A 13,360-nucleotide genomic window follows, 5' to 3' on the forward strand; every position below is an offset into this window, starting at 1 on the left:
CGCACCTGTAGTGGAGGTTGACGTGCATGGTCGTGTTTCTCAGTCTGTGACCACATTACACGAGGTACCATTCCTGCTGCTCATTCTGTCTGCTCTCTGCAGCTTTTAAATAAAGCTATATATGTGTGTGTGTGTGTGTGTGTGTGTGTGTGTGTGTGTGTGTGTGTGTATATATCCATCCATTATCTATACCGCTTATCCCTTTCGGGGTTGCGGGGGGCTGGAGCCTATCCCAGCTACAATGGGCGAGAGGCGGGGTACACCCTGAACCGGTCGCCAGCCGATTGCAGGGCCACATACAAGGACAAACAAACATTCACGCTCACACTCACACCTATGGACAATTTAGAGTCATCAATTAACCTAATGAGCATGTTTTTGGTCTGTGGGAGGAAGCCGGAGTACCCGGAGAGAACCCACGCATGCACGGGAAGAACATGCAAACTTCACACAGAAAGGCCCCGCCTGACCCGGGGATCGAACCGGCAACCTTCTTGCTGTGAGGCACCCGCACTACCTGCTGCGCCACCGTGCAGCCCGTGTGTATATATATATATATAAAATACGTGTAAAAGCTGGGAAACACTTGTACATCACAGAGCAAAGCTACAGGGACTGCTAGCTGTTAGCTGTGAGTGTGCCGCTCACCCTGAAATTTAAATAGGCTTTTTAACCTTAAGCTCTCATCCACTGAGCCCAGTGGGGGCAGCTCTCAGGTGTACTTTTAAAAAGCCTGTAAGAGTGGCTTATTCATTTGCTGCAAGCATTTAAATCTAAAAAAACTTTAACGTGAACAGGGGTTTTGATAGGAAAGAGGAATTTGTGTGCGTGTGTGTGTGTCTGTGATGGGGGCTCCAAAGTCTGAGCATATACCAATGTGTGGTCTAACTTGTGTGTGCATGTATGTAGAGTATGTTACAGAGTGTTTCAGCTTGTTTTGACGAGCAGTCAGTGACGAGTAGCCAGGGGCCGCTTCTATGGAGAGCATGCAGTTTTCCACGTTGCTGTCGCAGACAGATTCACAGGCCTAAGTGTGGAGAAAGATGACCCCTTTTCCTCCATGATTGCTACAAACAAGCACTTGCCACAGCACCAGTCTCTTCCAGCAGTGACAGCATAATGAGGCCCTAATGTAAAGAGCTGACAGTTCACAGTCTGGACTCCTGCCATCAAATACCTCCAGTCAAATAACTCAGAAGAGCAACAAGCAGAAAACGTAAAATCGGCACAAAACACAGCTGCTGTGCGATTCACGAAGAGCTGATGAAAAGAAGTTTTGATTTGTCTCTTTTTGTTCACTTGGCTGTGACAAAACCTGTTACGGTGGTGAAGTGAGCAGAAGACAAAGTGTAATAGCAACAGATCTGAGGCCCGAACTCCTCAGAGAGAGCTTGTTTCTCACTGTCTTACACTGTAAACACACGACAGGCCACGCCTCTTTCGGTGCAGTGTGCCAAGCCACAGGAATTCCCTCTCTCTGTTTTTCTCTCTCTCCCTTTCTATTCCAGTCTCTCTCCCTCATTCCCGCCTTCTCAGATAGACCAATGGGAGACGCTGGCAAGACAACTACTGAACCAGCAAGAATCTCTTTTCTCTCTCCTGTCGAACATTCCTCACAAACTCCCCCCTCCCCTTTTTCTTGTGCCCTTCTCACACCAGACTCAGACCCCCCCCCCCCAAAAGAAAAAAAAAAGGCTGTGTTCTAAGGCAGCCCTAAACATTGGCATGAATGTGATGAAACTCTGGCACTGAAGTGTGATGATGACGGGAAAGAGGGGATTGTTGGAAGTGTGTTTGCTGACGAGTAGTCTGCCCCCCCCTTCTCTCTCTTCTTCTCTTGCTCTCTCTCTCATCCCTTCCTTCTCTCTTCCTCAGCCTCTCTCTGTCTGTTCAATCCTGCATGCAGGGATTGTGCTGAACACTAGCTGGCATTGTTGGAGACACCTGGGCCAATCTTGCTTTGATTTCATAATCTGTGTCTCATGCTCCAGATTAGGCCCCCATGTAAAAGACACCTCTGGCTTTTTACTTAATTCACTGCTAAGAATAGAACTCTGACTCGCTTGCCTGCTAGCTAACACCGTACACAGTATTTACTGGGGAGTCGCTCCTGCCTGTATGAGCATGCCTGTCTGTGTGTTTGTGTTTGTGTGTGTGTGTGTGTGTGTGTGTGTGTGTGTGTGTGTGTTTGTTTTATCCTACCTTTGTGCACATCCCTAGCTGTAGACATGGGTGCTCTTGTGTATGTGTGTCATATGTTTGTACATACTTCTACGTATGTGGGTGAGATGTGACTGGGTGTTCGTCTGCAATGGTGTGTGCTTGAGTGGGCGTCTTCACTCATGGGACTCTGGGGTCTGCGTAAACCACAGAGCAGTGAGGTTTTAAAATCATCACACTTTATGGGTGAGTGGAGTAAAAATAGATTGCGGTGACAGACTTAAGGCTAAAAGGCTGTTTTATGACTTCATTACACATAACATTTATATTTCTGTGGCGTGCTGTTTTTGATTAGCATTGTAGGGCTGATTTTGTGGACGTGCTTAAGCCTTCAGTCTTAGCTGCTCATTGAGTTCCCCTTCACGCTAATGAACACTGGAGCCAAGCCCACACTGAGTGGAGGAAGGCTAGAGATGCCTAATGAGCTTCTCTTACTACCCCCCTATTCTCCTCTCCCTCAGCCTCACCCCTCTTCCTTGTACAGTGTTGCCTGGATTCAGCATTTGCACTATTTTTTGAAATCACAGTATTTCTAACTCGTACTACCAGCTCAGGAGCCAAGCTCCATATTAAAAGCTTAATATGATCGGACGCTCTCAATCTGCATGTGTGGGTCCTGGATTCATACCAGCATGTTAGTCAGCCAGCCAATCAGTCAGAGCAGGGAAGACAGTCAGAGCTGCCTGGGTTTCCTTGCCTCCTTGTGGCCTCTGTGGTAGCTCGCTGCGCCTCAGCAGAAAGACAAGAGGCTTCAGTCCACTGCTGCTGCTGAGAGGCAGGGTGCTGGGCAGGGCCGGGCCAGTCTGAATGCCTGAAGGCTGCTGCCACTGCCGTCTCATTGTGCTGAGCACAGAGCCCACTCTGTTCCACTCACAGTGATGAGCCGAAGCCACCATGCTGCACTCAGTCATGGACTGACACACACAAGCACATGCACAGCACCAATCTGAGAATGCCAGGCCCGTCTTCCACTGCAACACCATAAGTGCGTTACTGCCATTCCTTTCTCACAATACAAAACTCAACACATGGGCTGTTCTCTGCGGGTGTCATTAATTTCATTATCTGGATCGTTGTTCTTACTATTGTCTTAATTGTCTGACGGCGCACTTTATTTTGGAAGGGTGGGAGGAATAAACCTTGTTAGACGATAATTAAGATTGTCGTCCTGAAGTAGTTCGGCTAGTTTTGCTGCTGTATTGAAAGGTCAGTGTCTCGGCTGCACTGAAATCCTTTGTTAGCTGTCCCAAACGGATTTGCGCTTGGTGAGCAGATGTGGCTGACATCGCCACTAGTGTGACCTTTAGTGATGGGAATGTCTCCACTGTCTCCAGACCCCTTTACACATTCAGCTGGAACCCCTCAGTGACTGTGGTGGGTGTTCAGCAGCACCCTGCGTCTGCCACACACACACACACACACACACACACACACACACACACACACACACACACACACACACACACACACACACTCAATAAAGTGAAAACAAAGTACTCTGCTATTATGACAAGCCGTTGCATGCAGCACACACATGCTCAGGCTTTACATTTCCATTCTAAATTACATTGTTTAACTATAGACCCACATTACCTTTCATACCCATTATCTCGGAGGAATGCTGACAGGCTCTACCATCAGCAAGAGTGGAGAGGACATTAGTGTGTGTGTGCATATGTGCGTGTGAGTGTTTGTGAGAGACTAAGCTAATGTACATGTATGTGTTTCAGGTGGCGTTGTACAACACAGACCAGGAAGGGAGCGATAGTCCAAGAAGCAGCCTTAACAACAGCCTGTCTGATCAGAGTCTGGCCTCTGTCAATCTCAACAGTGTGGGCAGCGTGCACAGCTATACACCGGTAAGACCGCTCAGCACAGGGACACAACTCTGCGCTGATGGGAGACATTCTGGAGGTTTTCACGTATGGAAAATTCTGGACGCTATCTGAAATTGATCTATGGAAAACCTCAACGTGCTTAAATTAATTAGTGAAATCATTGATTGTGAACCCGGTTTGAGTCCAGCTGGGGACGTTTGTTGTACGTCGTTCACCATCTCCCTATCTCTTCATTTCTTGTTATCTCTCTACTGTACGCTATGTGAAAAATGCATATCAAGCCCCAAAAATAAATTCAATCTCCAGTCCAGTCCAAAATAGCGCCTGATGATGAGTTCTGATCCATCACACGGATGGACCTGAACACACCCAAATATAAAAAGAGCACTGCCACAAGCAGCAGCATGAAGTGCCACTAATTAACAAACAGTTGAAAAAGAGGCGCGATAAATGTCATTTGTGTGTCTTGTATCAAAAAGCACATTTCTCCTGCGATGATCATATGATTATGATGCTCCGTACGATCAGAGCTAATATCAGTTTACCTGGATCCATATTCATATTGACAGACAGGCTACCAGATCTGTTTAGATTGCACAGAATTTGGACCCCGTCCAACTCGAGTCCCATGGTGAGTCCAGGCACTTGGACTGCGTGGATCCGTGAAGACTTGTGGTTCATTTGTTCGTATCGATCTGCATTATGCACTGCTGGTACAAAGACAGAACAAATAAGGTCCTGCTGTAACATCTTGGTTAACTTTGCACAAAAATACTGTGGTCTTGCTGTTCCTTAAAGAGTGAATAGAGTGTAGGATGCTGATAATTCTAGCTGTTGATATTGCATGAAAGTCTCTTAGTTGGATATTTATAACAGGATATTTATATAAATGTGTTGTAATTGATGATTTGTTTTTGCACTGAGCGCTAAGGCCAAATGATAAATTCTCATTTTTTTTTCACATTTCTCAAACTGTGGGGGAGCCAGAGTCACTAAATGAATGAAAATGAAACACTGCCAGACTTAGAAAGTGTACTGTATCCCATATTTCATCTGATCAGAAAGCCCCAGGAGGCTTTCTTCAGAGGAGCTCAGCCGTAGACAGCAATAGACCGAGGTTCAGGGTGGACATGCGCTGGAGTACAACATCAGGAAGGGGGTTAAGGGAAACAGAGAAAAATGTGCACGCTCCTGGAAGCGAGACAAAGAGAAGCGCTTCTTCTGATGTCCTCCCACCAGAGATGCCCCCTCTTTGGTGTGGTCCTCCCGCATCCTCGAGTGCTCCCTGCTCCAGGCTCTGGGCATCGATCGGCTCAGCCTGATGGATGTGCTCTCTCTCTCTCTCACAGCCAAAGCAGCAGCTCACAGTAAACACTCTGGCTTTATTATCACCTATTCACTCTTACCCAAGCCAGACTGTGAGCCATGCACTTCAGCAGCCTGCCCACATAGAAGAGGAAGATGTTATGATCAAAAATTGGACGTGACCTCTCTTGTAATGCTAGCCCACAGTGGACACAGGTCAGGTCCTGCTTTGTGAAATAGGAATGGTTTTACATCGCTGCTCTCGCTGTGAAGAATCTTGTCGACAAACTCATTGCTGGAGGGGAACAATGCTTTCTGTCTCACACCCAGGGCCAGTGCATAACATTGACTGCCCACACAAATACATGGATAAAATGGTTGCTTATTTGTACAAGGTATTGCTATTGATTTTGTTTTAAATACATTTTGCTTGACCACCTGAGTATTGGGTTCGTGTCCATTCAGGTTGGTCTCTTAATGTTATGTCAGCCAAGGCGGCAAGCACTGACCCAGATTGGTGCAGTTTGTGTAATTGTTCTTTACATGTTGTGACAACTCTGCAGACAGAAACAACAATTTCACAGTGACGCCACAGAAGAACCGAACCATCCGTGTTTATGACTGAGGTCGTGTTTGCTGCATACATTCACATAAACCACCACTTGGTATTAAATGTTCTAGAGGATTTCTGTTTTCTGTTTTTGTGGCTGCATGGCGGGATATCTATGAAGAGTATGTATATTATTGATGTGTATGTTTGAACATTATAGTGTGCTCCTCTTAGCATCAATAGTCCCTGTAGTCTGTGGCGCAGATATAAATGTAGACAGCGTACTTTCACAAAATCTTTCACGGATTAAACATTAAACATGATCTTGTTTTGCACTCAGTACTGCTCTTAACTTTTGTGAATCTTCAGCTTTCTTTATCCCTTCATCTTCGCAGGTGACCAGTCACCCAGAGCCCGTGTCCCAATCTATGAGCCTCCAGCAGCCCCCCCAGTCCCAGTACAACATGCCAGACAGGGATAAGCAGCTCCTGTTCTCTGAATTTGAAGATCTCAGTGCCTCCTTCCGCAGCCTTTACAAGTCTGTTTTTGAGCAGTCCTTCAGCCAACAAGGTGAGTGGTCTCACGGGAGCATCAAGTGGCAACCTAATAGAGAGCCAAAGCTTAATTTATCAAGGAACAGGATGATTCTCCGAACGATTTTCCTAATGTGGATTTGTTCTTAATAGCTGGGGCTATAGAAAGTCTTTAGGCACTAATTAGGTTCGCTGAGAAGTGAGCAGGTATTCAACAGGCTGACTACCCCATGGTGCAACTCTGTACTGTATTATAGAATTGTATTTTCACGGTCTTTTGCTGGAGCGATGTGAAAAAGGCCTCATTTCATATTCAAACACAGAGTCTGAGAGTTCATGTCTTAAATATTTCATTAGAGCCTGTAAAAAGATGTTATTGCATTTATTTAATGGTTAATTCAGAATTAATCCACCATTTTACGTGAAAGTTTTCAGCACCTTGTCATGTTTGAAATGTTTTCCTATGTTGGCTGTGTTTCACCAGAGGAGTGAAAGCCCAAGTCCTCAGTAAATCTGTTGGATTTGAGGTTCATTTGTCATAATGATGGGGACTTTGTATGCTATAATAAATAGTGGTGGATAGAGCACAGCTTTCCAAAAGCCTGTGAGTCCCCGAAGAACAAAATGCATTTTTGCTTGTAATCTGATTGACTGATAAACAAAGAGCACTTGACAAGCGGGTTATGAGCAAAGTAGACTGAGCTTTCTGTGTATAACCTACTTTCACAAATCAAATGCATTTCATGCTAATGTTTTCAAAGAGTTCCTCTCCTTTAATCTATCATCTATGTTTCATTAGTTGAAAGTTGTTACCTTTTTTATGCGCATAAAAGTGAAATCTCTTAGTCAGACAAGCTCTGGCAATTAAAAAGCGTAAATAATCGAGCTAGAGGATTTCACACTCTGCCGCTGTAGACAGTGAGCTAATTCACTGGCTTTGATAATAGGTAATGAGCTCGCATTATTATTCTGGTGCCGCGTTAATTGCTTTCTGTATTTCCCTGGTTGGACAATGGGCTTTCTGTGCTGATAAGAGATGCACCTTTGTCACCCCTGCAGTGAGTGTTACGTGCCGATTGTGGAGGTGCAGGGTCAGAGTCAGCTCTAAAAGCACTCCAGTGAAATAGGTTTACTGTGCCAAAGCTGTGAAGGACAGGGCCTCTTAAGACCACTCCCTGCCACTCAGATGATTGCAGTTGGTTGTGCAGATGTTCATGCTCCAGTCATGTCTGTTGAAGAGCAGTGCAGCAGCACAATGAATTTGTCAAAGACAATCCAGAGCCGTGTAGCTGGAGAGGAGAGGCGACGGCAGCTCCGGCTCGTGAACCTCAGAGACACAACTAATGCTGAGTCATTCCCTGATACAACAAAATGGCAGCTGGTCTGTCTCAAGTGCAGAACTACTTAAACACGGGAGGCCCACATCCCATTATTGTAAGATGTTAAGATACAAGGCCTTAAGTGTCTGGTTTTACATGTGAAGACCCTGGCTCTCTTTTTGTTTAAGTTTGTATGTATTAGTGTAATTCACATCAGCGATCAACGATCTGAAGCCGTCTGACTGACGCGTGTGTTAAAATTAGTCGTCTCTTTTCACCAGCAAGGGATTGAACTAAAGCTATTTTCATTATCAATTAATTTGTCAGTTATTTTTAGACTCTCTGACTCCCAGAGCCCAAAGTGATGTCTGTAAATTGCTGAGAGTCTTGGCATTTTTGCCTGAGAAACGATTAATCGATCGACAGAAAATTAATGATCGAATTATCGTTTTAGCCGTTTTTTAAGCAACTGCCAAGCCATTCACTTGTTCCAGCGTCTTCATACAAAACAAGATGTTTGAAGACATCACCTTGGGCTCCGGGGAAAAATGTGATGGGCATGTTTCATTATTTTACAGACAAAATTACACATTGCTTAATTTGGAAAATAATCTACAAATTAATTGATAATTAAAAGTGAGTTACTGCACCACTCAGAATAGTTGTTTGCATAATTTTATGCCATTGACAATTTGTTTCAGCATTGTTTCAAGGTTTGTGTTTTGTTTCCCAGGTCTGATGGGCATACCGTCAGATTCCTCCCAGCAGACCCACACCTCCTGCTCCTATCAGCACTCCCCCAGTGGCACCATTAGCACTCAGAACAGCCTGTCAAACAACCAACCCAACAGCCACCCCAACAGCCACTCCGCCAACAGCGGCCAGGTGCCCCTCTCTCACCCTGCCCAAGCCCACCCCGGCCACGGCTCTCCCCACGCACAGCACCTTCCGCAGCACGCCGGCCCCCACAACCAACACAACCAACACAGCCAACACACCCAGCATAGCCAACACAGTCAGCACCCCCAGCACGCTGCGCACTCCCAGCACGGGCAGCACCCATCGCAGCACCCGTCCCACGGCCAGCACCCACAGCAACACACGCCACACCCCTCCCAACACACGCAGCACAGCCAGCACCCTTCTCAACACGGACAGCAGCATCAGAGCCTCTCCCACCAGCCCCATCCTACCCAGCAACAGATGGCCTGCAACACAGGTAAGACGCTCTGTCTGTCCTTGTCTTCCTTTGACCCAGCACCGCCGCGTTATTTTCTCTTCATCCTGTTCATCACACAGACACGGCAACAAAAACAAATGTTTTCAACTAAATACGGCTTCGTATCAGTCCTGTTTTTTGTCATAAATCACTGAGAAATTGGTGTATGTGGTAAACATTAAATCATCATCTGATTTATTATCTGTGGTGAGAACAAAGCAATGCTGCATCCAGCCACTTGTGCAGCTTTTACAGAGTCGTCTGGCTCCTCCTAGTGGCCACAACACAGCGCTGAAGTGTTTAAAAGCCTGATTAACTGTTTTATTTGGTGTTAGTTTCTCATTCATTTGGCACTAGAAGACTGCCTGCACAGCTAATAAAAGGTGACTCCAATGAAAATGCATCATCTGGCCAAATTACCCAACCCACAGTAAATAACAATTACTACAGCAATTACTGTGCAGTTGTCCATAACTGATGTAATTAGGTCTAAATCTGTTTTTGTCCCAGGAGTGAACTTCGTGTCGGAACCAAAATGACCCGTATCCCTCAATTGTCTTATCCTATAATGTTACAGATCGCGTCCTGTGTGTGTTTTGCAGGTTTACTGTCTGACTGGTACCCAAATCTGGATGCACTGAAAGAAAGCTGTCGTATTGCTAGCAGCTATAACTGGGCTGATGTCGACCTTTCACCTTTCCAAGGTGCAGTTTGGACACGACAGATAGAGCTTATTGCATGTACTGGACACGTGTGAAATAAATGACAGTTCTGGAGCATTTTCCATATATTTTTTGAAGATTGAAATTTTTCTAGATTGCAGAAGAACCAAACATTGAAAGCCAGGAGCTGATAGTACAGTACTGCCCCAGCTTTTGATTGAGTGCTGAAGTGTTGACACTGTGGAGTTGATTACGAGTTTAATTAAACTGAGCTCCTCAATTAAATAGCACTGCCTTCAAGTTTAATTACCAAAACACTGAGCTCAGCAGGTCAGTTTATCCAATTACAGTCTAGGATTGCAAGGTAGGATGTTTTTTAAATATCACCCACTGAAGGTTACTGACATAATGAATACATATTGCAACCAAAGTTTTTGCTTCGTGTTATTAGATTAGTTTCTCTTTTACAAAATTTATATTCTTTGGACATTCAGCTGGTGGAGTTTCGTGCATTTCATTGTCACAAAGGCATTTTAGCAGAGACAGATACTATCGCTCACTCTGGTCGTTCTGTCTATAAATTTGTGTTTTATGTTTCTAAGGATTAAGAGAGAGTATGAGACAAGCGGAGTTGAACAATTGGTCCCTGGAACCCACCCAGATTGCAGACCTCTGCTCATCCATCAATCAATTTTTTGCCCGCACCGGTGTAATCCAGCCACAAGGGGCAGTGCAGCCTCCCGTTTGTCATGGCTCCATGCACCCCAACAAACCCAGCCAGCACATCAACGCAGGTGAAGCACCCGCTTTTTAACCCTATGACCTTATTTTTGTCACGGTTTGATTGAATTTGTGTAGCTGTGGAGAGTAGCTTTTGTTTTGGCATGAGGGCAGATTCTGGACTCATTCCTAGTTCCAGTAAGGTTGTTTTTAAAGTGATATTTATATCATAGAGGACATCATGCACCCTCAGAGATTTAAGCATTTACACATGGACACTGTCACTCTGTTCTCTGGTTTAGTTTTCTGGGAAAGATCGTGTAATTGAACAGTGTGTACAAAATAAGTGCAGTATAAATAAATAGATTTGGTCTGCAGTAGAAGACAAGGCCTCCATTTTGACACACATTTCACAAAGAACACTGACAGTAGACAAACACAATAAAAGTACTCAAGGCTCCAATCGTCAAGACTTAAAGACAGATAAGTATGAATGAAAGTAGACGCTCCAGTAAATAACCACTAGAATAAATAAGCTAAAATGTAAGTAAAGGGAAAAAAAAACCTAGATAAATAAACATTGCTTCGACAGCACCTCTGCAGTCTTGCTATGACTTGTTCACCATGATGGCTGCTGCTACGATTAACCTCAGTCCGGAAGGAAGAAGCTGAAATTCACTGTGCAAATGGTGGGGGTTGTCGTTTTTAAACCGAGCTGGTTATCCGCTGTAACTGCGTGGTGCACAGGGACGCTGAGTTTAGATGTGACTCACCAATCAGCCTACTAGACCGTTTGAAAATTTGATTCAGAGATTTTCTCTTCTTTAAAGATAGATTTCCAAACCAGGACACTAAAGAGAAACATAAAATGGAGTCATAATAAGCACGATAGATTCCAGCGTGGTCAAGGTCAGTCTGTAAGAATTCATGCTTAAGCCTGTTGTCTGGTGAGTTTATCTCGTTTACATTCCCCTCTGTCTGAACGTACAAACAGTCTTGATCCCTTTTGCACACTCTGAGCTCTGCTCCCTCTTTATGCCAATGATTCCCACATTTTTCTGTTTGTGACCCCTAAAGCTGCAACAACCCCTCGTTACCGGCTGCACGTGCCTGCCAGTTGTGACAAGTTCACAACTGGAAGGCACGATGATTTCTTTTCCTTGATCGATTTGCATAATTTTTAGACGCCAGAAGAGATTATTCAGTAATTCAGAAGGAAAAAACAACAAAAGATCAGAGGAATGTCTGGAAAGAATAAACACCATTTTGTGAAGCAGAATTCTTCGTCCTCCTCAAACCTAGGGAGTGTCCCCTAATGTGACACAGCTCGTCCTCTTACTCCAAGCAGACACGTGTCTGCCTCCAGCCGTGTGAATAAAAGCATAGACCACAATGTTTTGTTCATGCTTCACTTGAATTGGATCTGAGGTGGGCTGCGCGGTGGCGCAGCAGGTAGTGCGCGTGCCTCACAGCAAGAAAGTCACCGGTTCGATTCCCGGGTCGGGCCTTTTGCATGTTCTTCCCGTGCATGCATGGGTTCTCCCCGGGTACTCCAGCTTCCTCCCACATTAGGTTGATTGGTGACTCTAAATTGCCCCTAGGTGTGAGTGTGAATGGTTGTGTGTTTGTGCCCTGCAATTGGTCCAGGGTGTACCCTGCTTCCCGCCCGTTGACAGCCGAGATAGGCTCCGGCCCCCCCGCGACCCCGAAAGGGATAAGCGGCATAGAAAATGAATGAATGAATGAATGGATCTGAGGTGCATTGCCTGATTTAACTAAGCCCGAAAGTCAAGTTTTGTTCTGCTTCTCTCCTCAGGAAATCTCTACATGGACTCCAGACAGAGCATGTCCATGATGGGTCCTCCAGGATACCCCCACATGCCCCCTATGAGCAGCACAGGACCCACAATGACAGGTGACCACAGAGAAAACAGCCACTGTGGAACCTTCTATTAGCTGTTTATTGATGAATCTGACTCCTCCGTCTCCCTGCCCTCTCTCTCCAGGACACCATGCACAGATGAACCAGCAGCACATGATACCTGCCAGAAACTTCCAGATGCATCGCATGCCAGCTGATGACATCCAGGATGACTTTGATTGGGACTCCATTGTGTAGCCCGTAGACCTCCTTTTGCAAACAAAAGGGAGCGAGGAGAGGAGGTGGAAGCCAGAGGAAGCCAGGCTGAGCTGAAAGGCCGCAGGAGGAGGAGGAGGAGGAGGAGGAGGAGGAGGAGGCCGCTGTGGGCGGGATGCAGAAGAACATTTGACACGCTTTGGAGAAAGACAGACTTCAGAGTCCTGACATTTTTACAAAAGCAAAACATAACTAGAAAATGTTACTTTGAAGACAATCATATTTAGTCGGACATGTTAAAGCGATTGCTTATGTACTTGTCTAAAGACAAGTAGACCACATTCACGTCTAAACCACATGCTCCTCAGCTCCTCAGCCAGCCCTCCCCCCGTCCCTAGCCAGCAGCCTTCCAAAGTCTGAACCCCTCTCCCCCCGACCCCCTGCTCCGTAACTGTTATGTGATTTGAGCGACGTGTTCAGCTTGTAATTCTTCTCGTGTTGACATTGGCCTCAGCTGCCTCTTGGATGAGTTTACGTCTCATCTATCTATCATCTATCTCTCTCTAAAAAAAAAAAAAAAAAATTCTTTTGTTTTTGTTTTTAAGAAACACAGGCCGTCTCTGTGAGTAATGTGATGGTGCTCGTTGGTCACTTTTGGGAGAAAGTGGGCCCCACGTTGTCGAGCTGGTGGTGAAGTTAGGTTTACAATAAGTGAGGAACAGGGTGTTAAACGTTTAAGCAGGCTTGATACTCGAGAGAAAGTGAGAGAGAGATCACAGAATGTACCGTGATCTGTTTTCATAGCCAACCAATGTGATCAGGCTCACTGCAACAGACCAATAATGGGAGTACAACAACGTTTTTTTTCTTCTTCTTAGTTCTCCGTCTCAAGCACTTCAAGATGAGTGATGACGATG

At 45.4% G+C, this 13,360-nt stretch overlaps 1 protein-coding gene across 1 annotated transcript in view; it reads left to right on the forward strand.

The window, feature by feature from the left end:
- foxj3 (forkhead box J3) overlaps positions 1-13,008 on the forward strand; it is a 70,203-nt gene extending 57,195 nt beyond the window's left edge. Inside the window, exons 6-12 of the mRNA XM_070958643.1 lie at positions 3,951-4,079; positions 6,309-6,483; positions 8,499-8,984; positions 9,587-9,688; positions 10,249-10,440; positions 12,183-12,281; positions 12,373-13,008. Of these exons, the coding sequence (XP_070814744.1) occupies positions 3,951-4,079; positions 6,309-6,483; positions 8,499-8,984; positions 9,587-9,688; positions 10,249-10,440; positions 12,183-12,281; positions 12,373-12,485 (1,296 nt within the window). The 3' untranslated portion in view covers positions 12,486-13,008. The remainder of the gene's footprint in view (positions 1-3,950; positions 4,080-6,308; positions 6,484-8,498; positions 8,985-9,586; positions 9,689-10,248; positions 10,441-12,182; positions 12,282-12,372) is intronic.
- The last annotated feature ends 352 nt before the right edge of the window (positions 13,009-13,360 follow it).

Source organism: Chaetodon trifascialis, chromosome 3, assembly GCF_039877785.1.
Source record: "Chaetodon trifascialis isolate fChaTrf1 chromosome 3, fChaTrf1.hap1, whole genome shotgun sequence".
Lineage (NCBI taxonomy): Eukaryota > Metazoa > Chordata > Actinopteri > Chaetodontiformes > Chaetodontidae > Chaetodon > Chaetodon trifascialis.